Source organism: Carassius carassius, chromosome 7 (genome assembly GCF_963082965.1).
Source record: "Carassius carassius chromosome 7, fCarCar2.1, whole genome shotgun sequence".
In the NCBI taxonomy this organism is placed as follows: Eukaryota; Metazoa; Chordata; class Actinopteri; order Cypriniformes; family Cyprinidae; genus Carassius; species Carassius carassius.
The window spans coordinates 32,535,354-32,557,471 of NC_081761.1; the positions used below are offsets into that span (position 1 = coordinate 32,535,354).

A 22,118-nucleotide genomic window follows, 5' to 3' on the forward strand; every position below is an offset into this window, starting at 1 on the left:
CATGCTTGCAGTTTTGTAAAGACACGTGAGCAGATGTGAGACAAGACCAGGATTCATGTCTAAAAAATTCTGTTTTATGCTTTTGTTTCTTTATTGGAATTCATTAGAGCCTTTATATTTAGGTAAATCGTGAAGAATGGCGTCTATGGAGGAAGATTTTCCCCGTGGTGGGACAGAAAAGAAGACCACCGACTCCAATAAGTTTAAGGCACACGAAGTGGACAATCTTTTTGAAGTAAGTTGATGATAATGATGGTAGTGACTGCAACAGTGATGTTAATTCAGATCAATGTGCTGCCTTCACATCTGCCATGAGAGTAATGTGCATGTGTGTCATGTTTTTCAGACACGTGAAACAGTGGTTACAAAGAAGAGAAAGGTCGTGCAACAGGATGGAAAGCAAAAAACTAAACAACGAAAAGAAGAAAGAGGGGATTTAAAACTTAATACTGAAACCAATGTGGAAATTCTTCATTTACGGGTATGTTTATGCATATTAGATATTTGCTAAATTTAGTTAAAATACACACTTTGGATGGAAACATAGCTACTGTGACAATTTGAATTGAGGCAGTTTTATTTGAAATTCAACGTTTCCATCTCTCGATTCTGATACTTCAAAATGCGTATATTACCAGCCCGATGGAAACCCAGCTTATGTTTTCGTCCAAAGTTTCGCCCACCCCTAGAAATATGGAGCCCTGCATCTGACATACAAGAAAAAGATTTATTAAATAATGCACACAATTTACAAATTCGTTCCCTCAATGTACTAACACATATTAGTACACAATTACTATTTTGTTCCTTCAATTTGCTAAATCGTTTGCACAATTTACTATTTTGTTCCCTATAATAATGTTCACAATTGAACAAATCGAGGGAACGAAATAGTAAATCGTGCACATGATTTAGGATACTATTATTTTCCAGCATGCTATGTGTGGGGCTCCGTATAGAAATGATGAACTTTACAAACATTTTTATTAAATAAAAGAAAAATACTAGTCTGCTAATAATTTTGTCCATCACTGTATGTATATATGTATATATTACTCATTTCTTGTATTGTATTGATCTCTCTGGTGCTCTGTTCTCTCGGTCTAGAATCTGAAGATTGGCACTCTGATGCTGGGCTGTGTGAAGGAAGTGTCAGACTTTGAGGCAGTTGTTGGTTTTCCCAGCGGTCTTGTTGGTTACCTGCCAATCTGCAACATTTGTGACTCCTATACCAGTATTCTTAAGGACAACGTGGACTCTGAAGACAGTTTGAAGGTACCACAGCGGCATAAGGAATGAAAATGTAAAGCTGTATGTGAACGTTATCATTAAAGGATGCATTTTGTTTGTGTTTGTCTACTCTAAACAGGAAGTTGTCCCTCTCCCACAACTGCTTACTCCTGGAATGCTGATCAGATGCATTGTGTCGTCTCTCGACTCCTTTAAGGAGGGTCAAACTAGTCTTAAAGTGTCAATCAACCCTAAAGGGGTTAACAGGGTGTTGAGTTCAGCTTCTTTGAAACCTGGAATGGTGAGTTTGCAAACTTTCCTTCAGAAATCATTCTAATATTCATTTGATGCTCAAGAAACATTTATTATTATTAGCAATGCTCGAAATGGTGGGCTGCTTAATATTTTTGTGGAATTTGTGATACCTTTTCCAGCTTTTTGTAATAAATAGAAAGAACATCATTTGTTCAAAATAGGAATATTTTGTCACTTTTGATCAATTTGATCTGTTCTTGCTAAATAAAAATATTAATTTATTTAAAATAATAAAAAAAAACTGAGAGAAACTCAAACTTTTATACTATTGGTTGTATGTATCAGCCAGTTGTTGTTGAATCTTTAGAGTAATTGTCACTTGTGGACTAAGATAAGACTGTCTTAACATTTTAGACACTGAGTGGATGTGTGGAGAGTGTGGAAGATCACGGCTTCCTGGTTGACATCGGAATCAGTGGCACTAAAGCTTTCCTGCCCAAGCAAAGCACATCCTCAAAAAAAGGTATGAAATCCACCACAAATACAGCAACATAACATGTCATTAGTGTACATATACTGTTTATTGTAGTTCAATGACAAGATGAATAACTCAAATCATACTGGTTAAAATAATGTTGAAGTAGTTAACCTAAAAATGCTAATTGCCATATACTCACCTTCATGTAATTCCAAACCTGTATGGCAAGAACTAGCTTTAAGATGTCAAATTATTTGTATTTACTAAAGTACTTTTGAACATTTAATTTCACAAACCTTGTAAACTGAGTCGAATCCAGTTGTGAGATCTTAAGTGTGCATATTTATTCAGCATGATCACGTATTCTCTGTGTGACGGTCGGTCCGCGTTAACTGAATGCTTTAAACATTAATCTCGTGATTTTAAATTATGCTGCGCTTTATGCATTTACCCACTGTCAAATTCATATGTAATTTTTTATTTTGTGCTGTATGTAAAATGAGCGTTACCCTGGCTTTATTTGAAAAACATGATTCCCAATGCACACAAACTTCCCAGAATACTAAGTGCACTGTTGGTTACAGTGTTTACTTCCTTTTATAATTATATTTTTATTAAATATCTATGTATTTTTGAAAAATACTTTGGCATCTAAAGTATAAATGTTTATTTTACACTTTTTTTTTAATCCACTGTCAAATGATATCAAACTATGTGAATCTTTTTGCTTGGTCATCTTGGCCAGGACTTCCTGGAAGAAGAGATTTCTTTTAATCTCAGTGGAACCTTCCTGGAAAAGTAAAGGATAAATAATAATTTTTAACTTTTACATTTTATTACATTAATAATACATTTACATTTATGCATTTGGCAGATGCTCAGTATGTGATAAAAAAAATAAATAAAGTTATGCATGTTAGGAATGGCAACAACATTGAGGTAATTTCATTTTTGGATGAACTGTCCATGTCCTCTAAACAGAATAAAAGCAGTATTATGATTGTAAGTTTCCTGTTCATCTCAGATCTGAATGTGGGTCAGTACGTGACAGTCCTGATAGAGGAAGTCAAGAACGATGGCCGTGTGGTGCGTCTGTCCCAGGATCCCCAGGCTCTTGGAAAGGCCTGTGCAGAGACTCAGCAAGGATGGACCCTAGACACGCTCCTGCCAGGACTTCTGATCCAGGCACGCATCAAGAAGGTAAGTCAGCTGCACATAGACATAAAATATAATAATGTCGATGTTAAAATACTTCCTCCTGTCCTGGTTTAATATGCAGGTACAACAGTCACTGTAAACAGTTTGAATTCCCTTTTAAGATCATTTTAAAGTGTTCTAGATCAATCTTTTTGAGATGTTGACATTGTCTGCTGATGTTTTGTCATGCTAGGTTACTCCTCATGGGCTTATCTTGACGTATCTTTCATCTTTTACTGGAATGGTTGATTTTCTGCACCTTGATGAGGACAAAGCATCTACCTACAACACAGGAGATGAGGTATGAGTCAAAAGACCATAGAAATAGTGCTAAAAAATCTATTTGTATAAATGTATATATATTTTTAACGTGTGTGCATATATATATATATATATATATATATATATATATATGTATATGTATATGTATATATATATATATATATATATATATATATATATATATATATATATATATATATATATATAAGCTGAAAAAAATGATATTACATATGCATATACACATCTATCTATCTATCTATCTGAAATGAAATCAGGATTTCTGTGGGTACTCGCCCTTACACAAATGAAGTTTTTAAGTCTTAAATCAGACCAGAAAGTCTTAAATTGTAAAGTTATGGCATTAAATGTTGCATGCTCTGCAAAAAACAATATCTACCTCAGTACTTTTTTCTTGTATTCCAATACAAATATCCTCAAGTCAAGATACATTAACTTGAGATGCAAAATGAAGATGCAAAGAAAAGCATTCTGAAAAAGTGAACTAAATTGAGTTTGTTTAAAATAAGAACAAATGTCTTTCAATGGGGATTGCAGACTTTTTTTTCCCTTTTGAATTAACCTCCTTAGCACATATGTCTATTATATTTTTTAATCAAAATCTATATAAAAAAGTGTTGCTAATACAGCTTTAAAATTTCTCTACATTATTCCTACAGGGTCTTTAAAAAGCCTCAAATAAAATAAAACCTGCAGAAACTGTGTAAAATATAAATATTAGATGTAAAATGTTAACTTTTTAACACTTAATGTCACTCAGCAACATTTCAAATTTTGGATTAGTTTTAAGTTGAACCACTGAAGCTGGAATAAAAGTAGTAGTAAAACTAAAGCTGAAATAAAAAAAATAATATCCTGAATAGTTATATTTAAAACAATCAAAAAAGAAATGACGAATCATTAACTAAAATCAAAACTGAAAGTGTAGAAATGAAAACTTTAGAGTATAATAGTATATAAATGATGCCAAAATAGCACTGATTCCCAGGCAATAGTGAAGTTCTTTCCTCCGGTTCTGTCTCAGGTCCTGGCGCGGGTTCTGTATGTGGAGCCATCCACGCGGCATGTGGGTCTGTCCCTGCTCTGGCATCTCCTGCCACCAGGCGGCGCTGTGCTGGATGACGTCTCGAGTGAGCGGGTGGGTGAGGTGGTGCAGGGCTGTAAGATGTCTGCTTTGCACCATCACTCTGGAGCCTTGATAAAGATGCCTGACGGGACCACAGTCTTTGTGCATGTGAGTACACAGCTAGTCTTGACACTTATGACACATGCACGCTAATCTGAGTGTCTAATGGAGATTTATTTGCATTTTACATAAAGAAAAACCTCACGAAGGAGGCCAGTGAAGAATTCAACCCAAACAGCTTACTGTCCCAGGCTGAACTCACTCTGAGAATCATAGATTACAGTCCTATGGAGCGGATGCACATGGGCACACTGCGCAGGTTGGTTTCTAGGCTGCTGTTATGTGGTTGCTACGGTTTTATGGGTTTCCAGTTTATTTTATATATATATAATTATTTTTTTTATAGGAGCACTGTTAATACAGAGTTGTACAGATATCAAGACGTGAAAGTGGGACAAATTGTTGAGGTGGGCAACCGTGCTTGAGCACGAAATCGAAATGGATTTGCAGGAAATGTCACACAAAAGAATAACAAATGCTCAAATGCTTCCTGTGTTGTTTTAGGGTACAGTTATGGATTTGCAGAAACAGGGTGTGTATGTGAGGATAACGAACCACATCAAAGGATTGATACCCAAAAATCACCTGGCCGATGTTGTCTTAAAGAACCCAGAGAAGATATTCACTAGTGGACTGAGGGTCAAGTGCAGGGTGAGGATCTTACAGTCATGCACTGTTATTTGGGTCGGTGATAAATAAGGATGTCCAAGATGATGAAAGTATTGGAAAAGTAGTAATAATTAGTCTTGCAGTTTTTTGGGGTTACTCCATGTAAAAAAAAAACTTCACATGACCGTGAAATGGCTACAAGTTTTGGAAAAATATTGTCGTTATTTTTTTAAATGTACAAATAGATTATACTAAAGGTTTTATTGTCAGGATTGTTTTTGTTATTTTCCTGAAACTGTATACTTTTTTCTATCCCCTTTAATGCAGACTTGTAACAATGTAACTTTTAAAACTGCTTTGATTATTTGAAACAAACAGATTGAGTTTTTTTTTCTTCAAATATAATAATTGGCCATGCTTTTTTACACTTTTTTTGAAAATAGTTTTTTTTAATGTAAATTTTAATGCTGCCTTGATTATTTGAAATAAATGTGTATATATAGTTTTTGTTTATTTCATGTTTTTATTTTTTATTTTTTTCTCCTTTAATGCAGTCTTGAGTTTTTTTTTTAAATACCATGCCAACGTTTTATATTGAATTTATTTTATTTTTCCCAAATTTTGTACTCTTTTGGCATTTGACATCTCTCTGTCCCCTTGAACGCAGGCTTGTGTTTCATTGACAATGTATTTGCTACCTTCTTAATTTAATGTGGGTTTGTTTAGGTGTTGTCAGTGGACACTCAGCAGAAGAAGTTGTGCCTGACCAGGAAGAAGGCCCTTGTTGAGTCCACACTCCCTCTCTTCCTGTCCTACGCTGATGCCAAGGTGGGCCGCGTCTCCCACGGCTTCATCGTGTGTGTGAAGGACTTTGGCTGCATTGTTCGTTTCTATGAAGATGTGAAGGGTCTGGTTCCTAAGGCAGAACTGTCCACAGAGTCTGTGGGTAATCCAGAAGCGCTCTTCTTCATTGGCCAGGTCAGAGAAGAGCAATATTTAAAAACTGTCAAATGCATCTAGTTAAAAAACTGTTTCATTGTTGATAATAATGTCTCTTATGCATCAGATCAGCATATTAGAAAGATTTCTGAAGCATCATATGACACTGAAAACTGGCGTAATGGTGCAGAAAATTACATTTAAATAAATTATATTTTAAAATGGAAGTTTACATTTTTGAATCTAATAACGGCAGCTATGGTTAGCATAAAATACTTCAAAACCACTTGAAACAAATCTTACTGTTGAATGATAGTGTATATTATATTGCTCGTGCACATTGTGTATTTTGTCAAATTTATTCCAGTCACACATTTCTGTCTCTTGAACCTTTGATCTTCAGTTCACACTAATTTACACACTGTTAATTGTTTTCTGCAGGTTGTCAAGGCCAAAGTCTTGGATTGTGATGAAGAAAAAAAGATGCTACGTTTATCCTTCAGGGCTGTTACTGAGGGAGACGTGAAAGAGGAGAAGACTGCCAAATTTGACTTTGTGGTTGGAAAGGTAATTTGGCTGAAAAACGTTTTTATACTTGCTTTCTTTTCAAAGCATGTGAAAAAAAAAAAACGTTTATTGCTATGTCCCATTTAGACGGTTGAAGTAAAAGTGTGCCGCAAAGTCCTGGATGGTCTGGAGGTCTCCATTGTTCCTGAGGAGGTGCCAGCTTTTATACCCACAGTGCACCTCTCTGACCACGTGACCAACTGCCTTTCCCTGTGGATGGTGCTGGAGGAGGGCGACACCATCTCTAATTTAATATGCCTCAGCAAGACCAGGAAGAGGGGAATTGTATCCTCACACAGCCATTCATGTCTTTGTTTTCAGTAGAAATAACTATAAAATATCTGACTGTCAAGTCACCTTTATTTATATAGTGCTTTATACAATACAGTGCTGTCAAAGCAGCTTTCCAGTATTAAACAGGAAAATAGTATGTCGATAATACAAGAGGATGATAGTAAACACTCAGTTTTCCAATTAAAGCCAGTTCATCATTGATTCAGTGATGTTATCATCCTTGGCTGCGTTTCCCAAAAGCATTGTTGAAACCATTGGAGCTACAATCAGCTTTGGGAAACGCAGCCCAGCTCCGTTTAAATAGTATCTGCGCAGTCGAGTCGACTTGCACTTCCACATCATTCAGTTCTTCTTAACCTAGTCGTGTTCAGACTCTCACTAAGAAACCCCTGCTGAAGGCCTCTCTGGAGGATGACAGCCTCCCCAAAAACTTCTCTGAGCTCCAGGTTGGGATGCAGATGGTCGGCTGGGTGAAAAACATCATGCCTTACGGAGTCTTCATCGATTTCCCGTATGAACTCTTCGGCCTCGCTCCTAAAGCTGTACGTCTTTGTTTGGGTCTTTTAGATGGGATTCAGAGTGGAATTGTACATGTTGGTGTAAATTTGATGTTGTGTTTCTGTCTCGTCGTAGGCCATGGGTGATCAGTTCATCGCGGACACCTCAGTCGTCTTTGACATCGGCCAGACGGTTGTCGCCAAAGTCACCAATTTGGATGAAGAGAAGAACAGGTTTCTGGTCAGTCTGAGGGTGTCAGAATTGATTTCCTCAGAGGAAGAGTCCCAAGCCAGACTGATCCAGGGTCTGAAGGAAAAGAAGGCCATTTTTGAGATGATTACTTGCAGAGGTATGGGCGTAGGCTCTGATGAATGACAAGTGATAAGGTGTTTAACTTCTGATTTCTGCTGTATTCTTATATCTTTAATCAAGATATCCAAATCTCTGTTGTCTCCAGGCGAGTCTGACGTCCTGCAGCAGCTCTCTGCTGTATCTCTGGGAAATAAACTGAAGGTGACTGTGGGAGATAGCAGAGAGGATGGCTCGGTCGCACTGACCTCAGATCAGCTCAGTGAAGCCACTGTACTGGTCTCAAAGTACCACACAGAAGGTGAGGACTGCCTTCCTCTTAAACATTAATTCATCTCACATTGTCATGAGAACAGCTTGTTTCTAGTTATACCATAGTCTTAAGTAGACTGTGCAGCTGAAGTTCTTGGATCCATTTGAGTTTAAATTCACTCTGTTTAGAGTTTTTAATCTAATATTTGTTTTCCAGCTTCTTCGATTACCTGCCATGATTGTTTTTTTTAGTTTTCACTTGGAAATATATAGTAAAATAGTCCAATATTATTGTCTTTATTTCTGTGAAAAAGTGTTGGTTTATTTATATATTGTTCTGATTCAACTTTAAACTTGGTCCACTTTACATTCACACGCCAGTGAAACCCATATATAATAAGTATAATATAACAACAGTATAATTTCCCCTTAGTTGGAAGGCAAAATGTGATCAAAATTTAAACTGCACAATTTCTGAAATAACCCAATCAAACAATCATACAGTCACAATATACTTACCTAATTTTATTTTAGTTTGCAATAACAGTGTTGTAGCTGAATGTCTTGGATCATTTGATTCCAAAATTTCCTTTTGAAATGATACTCGCATTGGACCGTCTACATCTCGTTGAAAGCATGTGAAACCGGCGACTTTACCAATATCAGTGGTTGTGTGTGAATTTGGTGATCTTGACATGGATGGAAAACGCGCTAGTTCTCATCTAACTAGATTTGTGTCAATGTTTCAGGTGTGAATGTGAGTCCAGGCTGCAAACTCACTGCAGTCATTCTCCATGTCGACATTTCCAAGTCTGAGGTCCATGTGTCGCTGCTTCCAGAGCTGACCGCGGCCATGAGGAAAAAGGCAAGTCCAACTCAAAGCCCTGAAAATCCACTGCATCTCATTTATTCAGGCCTGTTAGTTCATTCTTCATTCTTTTTGTTTGTCTTCAGTTGGAAAAGGACTCCAAACTCACTGCCACTGTCCAGTACACCGACAAAGAATTTGCTGTCATCTCATTGGGTGACACTGGTCACCTGACCATCATTCCCACTCGCACTCACATAAATGACATCTTAAATTCAACGAAATTTCTCGTCGGTTCCTGTCTGAATGTGACCGTCAAGGAGAACAGCTGTGAGGACTTGGGAGGTCTTCCTCTTGTCGAGTGTCAGAAACAGAACGCCACGGGAGGAACGCAGAAACCGGAGAAGAGCAAATTTAAGAGCACAGGTCTTGGGGAAGTGATGACCGTGACCGTAAAGAAGGTGAAGCCCATGGATGTGGTGGTGACGCTGCCGTCGGGGAACACAGGAAGTATCCATGTATCTCAGATCGAGGAGTCACCAGTGGTCGGCAGCTTCCCAACATCAACCCTGAAGGTCGGGAGCAAGGTCGAAGCCAGAGTGATTGGAGCACAAACAGTTCATGGTCACAAGTAAATATAGCCGTGTGAATTTGTCTGTCTCAGAATCTACTTGGTCTCAGTGCCTTTAAATAGGGCTATTTATAAACCCCACATACAAGGCTTTCAAATAGTACTCAGCCAGAGGCAAAAAAAGACAATTAATATATACTGTATAATGTGTTTTTCTTATGTATTTTGGGGGGTTTATTTTATTTAAAGCTATATTCTTTAAGTCCTTTTATATTTCCTTTTTTTTCAATTATTATTTTACTTTTTATTGTAATGCTTATATTTCGTTGTAATATATATATATATATAATATAATATCATTTGTTTTCTTTTTTTTGCATTTAATTCATTTAAATGCTGCCATTTTTTAGTTTAGTTATTTAAAAAAAATATTTTGCTGTTTATGGGGACAGCGTTTTTTTTTTTTTTTACCATTTCATGTGTATTTTTACTGTTACTGTTCTATTGGCATGTAGATTTAAATAATTTTATCACAATTTAATAAATATAAATATATTTTGTATTATTTCACCCTTTTTTTTCAGTTACCAACTCATATTTTGGTTTTGTGGCTTAGTTTGAGGAATATGCTTCAATGAATACTTATCATTGGTGTTGTGGTGATAATGTCAGCTTTCATGGACTCTTGGCATTGTTTTATTCTGTATTTAGCTAGCTTGAATTTTTTAATTTCTTGATGTTCATAAAATATTGTCTTTCAACAGGTTCCTGCCAATCTCTCATCCCTCCTTTAAGGTTTGCCTCCCTGAACTCACTCTTCTGCCCAGGTATGCATTTCTGCAGCTCTCCATACATTAATTTTACATTAATGTGAGGAAGCAGCATGTGGGAACAGCTGCACCAAATGTTTTTCTGGGTGTATGTTTTCTATTCATTGTTTTGTGGTACATGCATCACTTTTTTCCACTCTTCACTCTTTTTCAGCAAACTGAATGAAGCTGACAAGAAGACAGTTGACAAATTGAACTACAAACCTGGAGATGAAGTCACATGCTTTGCATCAAAGGTAGATGTTTACAGTTTAAGGAAATGTAATCTTAAACTGCATGAGCTGTTGAAGTAATTTTTGCCTTCTCCTCAGTTCGACAAAGAATCACAGTGCTTAGAAGTCCATGTGAAGCCCAACGTCATGGGAACTGTTGAACTGTTAGCCATGATTACCAAAGCTAGCGTAAGTTTCTGTACAGCTTTCCTTTCCTTGTTTGTAGGGGTGGGCGATATACCGGTACACACGATTAGCTGGTAGAAATTTGTCAGCAATCGTCTCAATCGCGGTCACACACTCCGTGAAACTAAAACTTATCACTATCAAAAACAAACAGCTGAGAAGGAAAACGCACATAACAGTGTATTGGATCCGGGCAGCTCTTAAAGTGACAGCAGTCTAATATTCCTGCTATCTCTCATTCATGTTTATCAACCAACAAAAAGAGAAAATATCTCACTGATCTTGCCTGAATCACTTTTGTAACTTTAATAAGAAGAGATATATATTTAATATACACAGTGAAGAATATGCAGTGTTTTTATACAATTTATTACCTAATATGATGTATGGTTTCTTATTTGTTCTACTGCAGGTTTTTTGTAAGATTGCATGTAATGTGTTTCTTATTCATATTTAATTGCTGACTGTTTATTTGTCCAGTGAGCTTGAAGTTTGTTTAGGCTAGTATTAGCTATGCAATTTCTATGGTATAAAAATGATATTTTGAAATCACGAAGACCTTATTTAAAGCAAAAATAACTATAATGTGATTTCTATATTGTTACAGTGAAGTAAAATGACTCTTATTGTGATCTTGATCATCTTGCCCATCCCTACTTGTTTGTTAAATGCAGAATTTGAAAAGTAATGTTACAATATTGCTTTGCTTATTATAAAAATGATTTCATTTATATTTAATAAACTTTACTTATTTGAAAGGGTTAATTTAATGGTGACTTAAATGTTACTTGTAAAAATATTTTTTAAGTCATGCACTTTTTAAATGTATGTTTTGTTGCATTAATTTCGGAAAAAACAAGCTATGATGTTTTCAAATTGATTTTTCCCACAGCAAGCTAAACACCCACAGACGCTTTTTAAACTGGGACAGACTGCTTCTGCAAAGGTTGTTGGTCTTGGTAACACCAAACCTTTTCGTCTTTCCCTTTCACTCACAGGTAATACTTTCAAGTTTCATCTGCAAACATAACTGATTCGAAGCACAGTACTGTCAGAGGCGATTTGATTTGACAACATTTCCTAGTTCATATTTTGTCCTCACTATACCAAACGCTGAGTCACACAGCTCCCGATGACACGCTTCTGCCATCATGACGCATGTGGTGGTTGTCCCTCGAGTCTCTTTAGCATTTCCTGTGTGTGTGCCGTTACTGTAGGGATGTACAAGATGGAGCAAGGGGTGATCACCATGGCGAAGGTTTGGAAAATTGTGCCTCACATGGGACTGTTTCTCCAACTCCCGTTTGGGAATTCGGGTTTGGCTTCGCTAACAGATCTCTCTGATGAATTCACAGACAACCCGCTAGAGCCCTACAAGCTGGGCCAACTAGTCCGGTGAGTCATGACCTAGTTGGAATTGTTTATGACGAATGTCTGAAAGGATTTTTTTCTGCACCGAAGCGTTAAAAAGCTTCCAATGTGAAGTTGGTTTATGTGTGTGCATGTCTTTTATGCAGGTGCTACGTTATTGGGGAGGAAAATGAAAACTTCAACATTTCATTACGTCCCTCCAGGTACATAATCAAGCATCATTTCAAAATTAGATGAAACTGGGTTGTAGATCGCCATCACTTTTCTTCTTTAAAACATTCCATTAAATAAATAAATGCATTTATTTATTTTGTTTTATTCACAATGCTTATATTACTTGACAATAATGTGGTAATGACAACAATAATGTAAAATAAATTCCTCATTTTATCTACTTTTCAAAATGTTATCTTATTTTATATTATATTATATATTATTATTTTATTTTATTTTTCTTTCATGGGACATTGAAATTAGGCTTTTGACAATAAATCGGCCATTTAGATTATTTATGTTTTTTACAAAAGTGTGAGGCAAAACATGGTTCTTAAACTATTTTTACTATTTTGAATGTTAAAAAAACATTTTTTGAAATGAACTGCTGTGGTTTGTGCTCTTTCTATCCTGAGAAACCAGCAGCAGTGTGCTGCGTTGCCTGCAGTAATAAATGGGAGGTCTGTGTAGGTCTTTGACCCATATCATCTGTTGCTTTCTTCTCAGAATACTGAGAACATCAGCCCTGCATCTGCGTGATTGTGCAAATGATGATGATGATTATTTTTTGCTGGCTTGTATATTTTGCCCACTGTCTGACAAGTCATTTGAAACTATTAAATAGTTCATAAAACAGGCCTGCTCTCATGTGGACATCTGACAAGCCTTTTCCATTTGTAGTCATCTTGAAAGCATTACAAATAAATCAAATGAATCAGTATGAGGATGATTTAAAATGTAACATTGTCTCAAAAAAATTCAGCCTTTTTCCATTTTATTCATTTTAAACTCAAATGCATCCCCTTTCTGCAGATTGTACAAGGACCACAATAAGAATCTTACAGATCCAGACATTCAGTCAATTTCCGATATAAAAGAGGGCCAGATTATCAGAGGATATTTGATGTCGGTTACTGATCTAGGCATATTTGTGAGGTAAAGTATTTAGATTTTGCTGCACATTTTTAAAGAAACCATTTTAGCCTCATGAGTTGGATTAAAATGATTTTTCTCGTATGAAGGTTATCAAGGACCATCTCAGGAAGAGTTCTTTTCCAGAATGCTTCAAAATACCTTGTGAACGACCAAAAAACGTTTTCCGAACATATTCCCACGAATGCATTGCTGACAGCCAAGGTTCTCAGGTAATGTATGTCTACATGTGTAAAATGACCAGCTATTGTAAAAACATTTAAATGTATCGATTTGTAGTGCTATACGACTAAAGACAGTTGCTCTCTAAATCAGTGTGAACAGTAAGAACGAGCATGTGAACCTGTCACTGCTGCCAAAGGACACTGGCAAACCAGATCTGCTCCCAGAATCCCTTGAGCTTCCATTGCATTTGAAAAAAGAGCCGATCGAGGAATATGTCACGAAAGCCACCAAGAGGAAGCGGGTTAATTCTGAGAGCCAGGTAAGTGTGCGTGAGTTTTTGTTTAACTGATAGTTTCCAAGAAGATGGATTTGACCTTGTGTTTGATCCTCCTAGCAACAAGACGATGAGAAAAATGGACAGACGATTAAAAAGAAGAAAGAAGGCCCAGTCAAATCCACTGAAAAGAAGAAAACAAAAAAGAAACCTAAAACAGAGGATAATGACAGTGGTGTAGAAGTGTTCTTCAGAGAGGAGGAAGTAAACCCGTTAACAGACCAAGTAAAGGTGATGTATCCTTTTTTTTTTTTTTTTTTTTTTTTTTTTAGATCAATAAGTTTTTTATTTTATATTAGCTGCTTCTCTGATGTGTATCCGTTGTCATCTGATTGTTTAGGTTAATCTGGAGGCAAAGGAACCAGAACGGCTGCAGATGGCTTTTGGCTTCCCGTGGGGATCCACACTGTGCTCTTTAACACCTTTTGCCGCCGTAGACGACACCCGTAATTCCAGTGAGGACGAGCAGGAAGTCACGAGCAAGGTGAGCTCACACATGCGTCAAGCCTAAGCTGCTCCCATAAAGACTGTTGAATATCTTTTTATTTAAATTTCCATAATAACAGGTGGAAGGTGCACATACTGAAACAGTTTGGTGTAGAATTTATAGGGTCTTGAAAATAGTTTTGATCACATTTAAGGTTATAAAAATCTCACATGTCTTAAAGGAATAGTTCACTCAAAAATGAATGTTGACTGAAAATTGACTTGCCTAAATGTCATGCATCAGCATCTGAACAGCTGATAAAAACATCACAATGATCCGAACAACTAAGTATGGATAAATGACGTGTATTTTAGCCAGAAGTGATAGGTTTGTTTCTTAAAACGCCATCGTTATTTGATTCATAAGAGTTTAATTGATGGACTGGAGTGGTGTGGATTATTGTGATGTTCTTATCCGCTCTGATTCTGACGGCACCCATTCACTGCAGAGAATCCATTGGTATGCAAGTGATGTAATGCTACATTTCTGATTTTCAAGAGGGAATTTTGGAATGGGAAAAATATTTTCAATACTGCTTGTGTGATAATTAATGTGATTTATTAAACTTAAAAAAAAAACAACAACTATGGTTTAATTTAATAATTACAAAGAAATGCCAAGTAACACAAAGTAAAGTGGAACATTTTGAATTGAAAATTCTAAAATAGCATTTTCTTATAAAAATGCTACTCTGAAAAATCCTCGTTTTGTTTGCAATCACTCTTTACAATGCATAGTCTGCACACACACACAGTAAACGGCTCCTCTTTCTCGCCAGCCGATGAAAAAGTCCCGTAAAGAGCTGAAGCAGGAGCAGCAGAAGGCGGAGCAGCAGCTCAGCAAGCTGGAGGCGGAGCTCATGGACACGTCTGTGCGTCCGGACAGCACAGTGGCGTTTGAGCGTCTGCTTCTGTCGTCTCCAGACAGCTCCCTCCTCTGGCTGCAGTACATGGCTTTCCATCTGCAGGCCACGCAGATCGAGCAGGCGCGTGCTGTCGGCGAGAGAGCCCTCAAAACCATCTCCTTCAGGTGAAAAGACTGATTTTAGATGGTTACGATAAAATCAAGTTCAGCTTGCATGCAGTTACAGGAAACAGGTTTGAAAACAGTCATAATTTTTTTGCTATTCTACTTTGATGTTACATGCAAATGAATGACAGGCCTTTGATCAAAGGGTTATTGGTGTGTTGCTTTTCCCTGGTCTTGCATAATTTAGTTAGTTTTTTTTTTTTAAAATAGCACCTGAATAAAACTAAATTTTGCCACAAGAGTTAACCGGTTTATTTGTGTGTTTAGAGAGGAGCGGGAGAAGCTGAATGTGTGGGTGGCCATGCTAAATCTGGAGAACATGTACGGGACACAAGAAAGCTTGCAGAAAGTCTTTGAACGGGCCATCCAGTTCTGTGAACCTCTTCCTGTGTATCAGCAGCTAGCCGACATTTACGCCAAGTCGGACAAGATCAAAGTAACCATTATGTTCAGTCATGTGACCAGTGTGGTTCTTAGAAGGGATGCTGAGACATATATTTTGGCTTAAGAGTGGGCAGTCTGACCAAATTTGTTATGAAAAAATGTTTAGCATTTTCACTAAAATAACTGTTTTCAACATTGATAATAATAAGAAATTATGGATCATGTGACACTACAGATTTAAAATACAGATTTAGTGTATACACGGTGCATATAGATGCCTTTGGAGAGCCTTGGCCGGTCACGTGTGTGTGTGTGTATATATATATATATATATATATATATATATATATATATATATATATATATATATATTAAAGTACAGATGTTGTTTTGAATTTAAAAATAAAACCACGTATTAACCACTAATATTGATCGATAGTTGTTGATAGAAAGTTTTTAAGTGGATGAGAACAAATCAGTTGTCAAAATTTGAAACCCTGTATTACATTTTGTATTGTGTGTGTGTGTGTGTGTGTATGTAGGAGGCTGAGAATCTATATAAAAGCATGGTGAAACGCTTCAAACAGGAGAAAGGTATATATCTGAGTTATGGCAACTTCCTGCTACGACAGCGTCAGAGCGATGCTGCAAATGCCCTTCTGCAGAGGGCGCTGCAAAGCCTGTCCAATAAAGAACGTGAGTGCCAGTCACACTTCAGACATGCATACCGAATTCCCACATTTATGTATGTGTGGAGAGACTCACTAGGAATAGATTAATTCATAATTAGGAATCTGAAAGGCAGTTTCCTGTTTACAGCTCATGCATTGTTTCCTTGCTGCCTTTCCAGATGTGGACCTGATTGCCAAATTTGCCCGGTTGGAGTTTCAGTACGGGAACGCTGAGAAAGCCAGATCCATGTTTGAAAAGGTTCTGAGTACCTACCCCAAACGCACAGACCTGTGGTCCGTGTTTATAGACTTGATGGTGAAGCACGGCTCTCAGAAGGAAGTGAGGTAAACACAGCTGCAGGGCGATACTAGTCAGAGAGAATATTTGAACAGTTTTCTTCATACAGTCCATATTATGAGTTCTTAAAAGGATAGCTTAGCCAAAAAATAAAAATGTAATTTCCTCACTCTCAAGTCATTCCAAACCAGTTTGTTTCTTCTGTTAAGCACAAAAGAAGATACTTTTAAAGACCTTTGGAAAACAAACATTTGACAGTAGCCATTGATTTCCATAGCATGGAAAAAAATACTGTGGAAGTCAATGGCTACCGGCTGTTTGGTTACCCACATTCTTCAAAATATCATCTCTTGTGCTTAGCAGAAGGGGAAAAAAATCTTACAGGTTTGGAACAACTTAAGGGTGAGTAAATGATAACGGAATTGACATTTTTGGCTGAACTATCCCTTTAAGAATGGACCCTTTTGATCAAATCGCATGCAACCAAATCAAACTACTACATTTAGATTTAATTAATAAAACAATTATTTATTTGAAAAGTTACAGATAAGCTCGTATATATAATAAAGAGTGAAATAGACTTGAAATTCTAATCTTTATTCAGATTTCTAGTTTTCTCACAATGCATTTCCCGTTTCCTCCAGGGAGCTCTTTGATCGTGTGATTCACCTGAGCGTGTCGGTGAAGAAGATCAAGTTCTTCTTTAAGCGTTACCTGGAGTACGAGAAGAAGAACGGCACACCTGAGACCATCCAGGCGGTCAAACACAAAGCTCTAGAATATGTGGAGTCCAAAGGAGCAGAAGCTGCCAGCTAGTGCCATCTTTTTTGCTTTAAGATTAATAGGATATTTGAGGAGCTTCTTTAATCCTACCTTTTTAATCCCTTGTGCACCTATATACATGTTTCTGGAGCTGTATTTGTGTGTTTCCTGAGCTTTAATGTCATATCATTGAACGTCTATAAGTGACCACATTTTCCGATTTCATAAATGATTATTATGGATTTAAAATATTGCTGTAATATGAAGTCATACATGTTTTGGAATAAAAATTCTGCCACCAAAAGCTCTAGATCCAGCATTTCTTTTATAAAAAAAAAAAAGGAAGGTTAACCACAAAAACAAGACATTTTATTCAAAAACAAACAATACAAAATAACAGTGAAAAGGGATCAATTCAAGCAATGAACACGATAGTGGATAAGAACTGCTGGTTATTGATTACATATTTAATATTCCTGTAAGGACTACGCAGGATCTTGTTGAAGACCTTGTAGTACCGGTCAAACAGACAGTGCATTACACCTACAACCCTATTATTACATATATACGGCTGTCCAACGACAGCAGAAGTTTAATTGCCGAAGTTTAATGTTTTCATTTGTTGCCTGCTTGGATCCCCTGAGGCAAACTCCTGAGATATTTACCTCTCATTCTGATCTCGTCACCCAGCATGCACAGTGTGTCTCTCGCTTTAGAACCTCAGCACGATTCTACATTAAAGATTTTTGTGGCACGATATATAGGAGATTATTCTTACGTTTGTCTACTGGCAATATTGTACTGAATCACTAGTGTCATCCTGGTTTGTCTTGTCTCCGGTCCGCTGTGGCGGTGCATATAGATGGCTTTGGAGAGCCTTGGCAGGTCACATGATCTGTTCCAACATTTGCAGAACTAGAGGGTGTTAATCTGGCCGTGGGCCGTACAGTTTCTGGGGTCACACCTCCTCAGGGTCTTGCAGCCCCTCGGCTCCTCGCGGGGTGTCAGCATTGTGGAGACGCATGATGGGTTTATTGCACATTGGGCAGACGCTGCGGATCTCTAGCCATTTCAGCAGGCACCTGCAAGTTACAACGCAACAACAAGAGACGTCTTTAGAAATACTGGTGCAAATCGCAAACTAGTGCACTTTTTGCACTTATACTTGTCAATGCAAAATGAATCACCACAGTGTTAGGCTGTTGCTTTGCAGTTTGATGTGTTTAGGGGTTTGTTAGCAGTCAGAAGTGTTAGCAATAGTAAGAGTGATACATATAAGCATTTAATTTTCAAACAAATGAATTGCATTATAAGTTGCTTTAATATCATTATATTTTTAATTATCTAACTTAATCTAATCCATTCTAATTTAATTAACTTAATTATCTAATTATCTTTTTCATAAATAGGAGTGTGTAAATAGATATACACTTAAAATAGACTATATATATATATATATATATATATATATATATATATATGGTTTGGGGTTGGTACGATTTTTTTATGTATTTGAAGTGTTTTTATACTCACCAAGACTGCATTTTTGATAAAAATAAAAAAAAAACGAATATTGTGAAATATTATTTAAAATAAGATTTCTGTTTTATTATATTTTAAAATGGCATTTATTCCTGTGATGGTATTATGGTAAGATTAATTGGAAATCTTTGGACATCTTTGCAAACACTTAAACATTCACTTAATCTTTTGATCAGTTTAATGCATCCTTGCTAAATAAATTGTGTTAATTTCTTTCAAAGAAAATTACTGATATACTATTACTATATATATATATATATATATATTGTGCAAGGACATGAACTGTGAATGATGAGTTTTCTATGGAATTCTGCTGGTTATTCCAAGCAGGTTTTGGCATTAAGTAAATGTGACATTCCCCATTAAGTAAACACTAGTTTCAGTGGAACTCACTTCTTATGGAAAGTGTGTGAACACGGGCAGACGCCCAGCTCGTCTCTGGTCTTGAATTCCTCTAGACACACGGCACAGGGCTGCTATGAAACACAAGAAACAAGGTATTTTAGTCTTCTTTTCATTTACACAAATAATTTAACCACTTCAACAGGACGCTACAGAATGCCGGCTGTAACTTTGCCAACATTTCTCTGTGTTTTTGTTTCAGCCACATTTTTTCATACTTTGCACCATCATGCAGGAAAGTCGTGGCCTAATGTTTATAGATTTGGCTCGTTATCTAATGGGGGAGTGAAAAGTGCAAAAAGTGATGTGAGACACAGCCGATTATGGTGACCCACTGCTCCAGGTGTGTGTTCGCGGTGTGTGTTCACTGCTGTTTGTGTGCACTTTGGATGGGTTACATGCAGAGCACGAATTCCAAGTTTGGGTCACCATACTTCGCTGCATTTCACTCAACTTCAGGGTCTGGAGTTCAATTATATTCTAATGGACATCATCGGTTTCACATCTGGATTCCCATAATGCAGGTCCTCTCAACCAACTGGGGACCTGCATTATTGGAATCCAAAAATCACGCAGAGGACTGTTTGCACAATCAAGAATTTGCCCTGAGGTTTGCTTGTAAAGGAATTTTTAATGCACTGCGAGGGAGATCTGAAATGCAGAACTAGCATCTTTGATTCAGACACTTGTGTTTAAACAAAATAGTCCCATGAGTGAATCTATTGGACCCTGTTTAGTGTGGAATGCAAATAAACTTGTCCAATACAATTTATCTGCCAATTTGCATGTCCCTATCCATTAGGCTACAATTTATTAATCATATTTAATAATTTAAAAAAAAACGACCTAAATTTCACTTTTGTTAACTGAAAGGAAAAATATAAATTTCAGTTTGACCCTTATATTTTGTTAGCTTTTTTAAAAAAAAAAATATTTATTTTTTAATTTCTTAAGACATTTTCCCCTTTTAAAACAATGCTTTTGATTCAAAATGCTTTGATACCCCACATAACAAGTTCAAACAATCACACCCGGAGAGCTCATGACACTTACTCCCAGCAGGCTCAGCTTCTTTCCTGCACCTTTCAACACCACCTTTAATGAAAAAAAAAGAAAATATGTTGTTTATAATTTTACAATAAATCACTTTAAGTTAAAAAGCTAATTTCTTGAGAAGCACCCGGCTGCAGCCAGCAGATCGAGGCGGGGCTGCACCTGGGGCGGGGTTGCACGTGCAGCCCCGCCCCACCCCTACTCTGATTGGTTTGATCGTCTTTCATAGACTTACATGATAGGAAATGTGTGCGTAGTTGGTGTAGGACGGAGAACGCTGTTTAAAAAGCTAAAAACGCTGTACAGTTTTACAAAGCCTTCATAATGCACAAAAGAAGAAAAATAAAACATTAGCCTGTAACTCGCTATGTCCCTGAAATGATTGTTTTGTTAAATTAAGCTGATCTTTAGGCTAACATACGAATATAGTAAATTAATTGGGTTGATTATCCACAGTAAGACGATCAGGTCTTCAGATAGAAGAATGAATTATGAATTAAATTATTTTAGAAAATATGATTATTTCATATCATCAGAGTATGAGAAAGGAAAATGAAAGGGGTATATCATTACTGTTTTAATTTATATAGCATGAAAAGACAATTATTGTTACATATAATTATCCGTCATGCAGTTGATAAATGACACTGCAATATTCTAATGTGTCTGCCAATTCAATTTTTATGAAACTTTTAATTTTCTTTACTACATTGCAAAACATAGACTTTTTCTCCCCTTTATTTCAGGAAAATATGCTGCTCCTCGTTATTTGAAAGTGAAGAAATCGATAATCTTTTATTTCTAAATATCGGCCAGTGATGATTCTGAAAGGACATACCTGTAAACCGTTGCTATAGATAAAGACGGTTGGTCTGGGAACGCCCCCGGGAACGCCCCGTCACGTGATGTGAATTTAGCCCGTGGGGGAAAACATTGCCTTGGCGCCAATTGAAATACACGGGACAATCACGCCGAAGAGTTGCTGTGTCGTTTTCTGTACCTCCAATAAACTAACAAATTATGAATTGAAGTTCTACATCCTTCCTAATAAACATACAGAGCCGGAAAGGAGGACAAAATGGCTACAAGCAATAAGCTGTGAGGATGATCAAGGGAAGTTGTGGAATCCCAAGACTAAGCATGTGTATGTGTGTGCAGTTGGCATTTCATCACAGGCAGGCTATATTAACATCGTGTTCATCATTAACGTTATTAAAACTGTGTAAGGTTGTTTCAGAAAGTGGCATGCATATATAATTAGCCTTAACATTCTACCTGAAGCTAAACTATGTAACGTTAGCCTAGTGTCGAACATAAACCCACTTAAAAAAGCGTGTGGACACGTAACAACTTAGTTTTGTGTCAGAACTTTTACACTTTCATTCATAAATTCACCCCGTCTGTGTTTGCGAAACGATTGAATCGCGGAATCCAGTCAAAAATAGAACTTGCTGTATAAAGCAGAACGTCACGGAATTTGGCTATTTTTGAATGAATACATCTACAATAGGGCTGTAAAATGAATCAAATATCGATATGGACTAGTGTATATGAATATTAAAGTTAAAAGAGACTACAATTGTTCTACGTGTCTCTGGGAATGAGTGCTCAATATGTGCATTTTTGTCATTCAAATACACACGATGTTCGCAGTGTTTTCCCCCACGCCGACTCCGCCCTCGCCACGCCCCCAGCTATGACTAGATGCCGACTGTATCTATAGTAACGAACACAATTTCATGATAATTGTGCT

General features: G+C 36.9%; 2 protein-coding genes across 2 annotated transcripts in view; one reads left to right on the forward strand and one right to left on the reverse strand.

Moving 5' to 3' along the window:
* The first annotated feature begins 122 nt into the window (after nt 1-122).
* Nucleotides 123-17,672, forward strand: pdcd11 (programmed cell death 11). Its single transcript, XM_059554618.1, has 35 exons — nt 123-235; nt 347-481; nt 1,108-1,275; nt 1,370-1,531; nt 1,900-2,008; nt 2,988-3,163; nt 3,354-3,461; nt 4,485-4,694; nt 4,781-4,905; nt 4,993-5,053; nt 5,151-5,297; nt 5,982-6,233; nt 6,636-6,761; nt 6,849-7,046; nt 7,427-7,597; nt 7,689-7,902; nt 8,011-8,163; nt 8,864-8,979; nt 9,069-9,553; nt 10,258-10,320; nt 10,478-10,559; nt 10,635-10,724; nt 11,614-11,719; nt 11,939-12,116; nt 12,239-12,295; nt 13,119-13,241; nt 13,328-13,450; nt 13,554-13,722; nt 13,798-13,968; nt 14,078-14,221; nt 15,003-15,253; nt 15,521-15,689; nt 16,180-16,333; nt 16,488-16,653; nt 17,251-17,672. Exons 1-35 carry the CDS (start codon nt 137-139, stop codon nt 17,420-17,422), a joined length of 5,433 nt encoding a protein of 1,810 aa, XP_059410601.1. The 5' UTR covers nt 123-136; the 3' UTR covers nt 17,423-17,672.
* A 43-nt stretch (nt 17,673-17,715) lies between these two features.
* The window catches only part of LOC132143953 (RING finger protein 122-like), an 8,707-nt gene continuing 4,304 nt past the window's right edge, over nt 17,716-22,118 (reverse strand). Inside the window, exons 4-6 of the mRNA XM_059554615.1 lie at nt 20,366-20,407; nt 19,304-19,386; nt 17,716-18,450 (exon numbers count right to left, since the gene is read on the reverse strand). Coding sequence (XP_059410598.1) covers nt 18,327-18,450; nt 19,304-19,386; nt 20,366-20,407 — 249 coding nt within the window. The 3' untranslated portion in view covers nt 17,716-18,326. The remainder of the gene's footprint in view (nt 18,451-19,303; nt 19,387-20,365; nt 20,408-22,118) is intronic.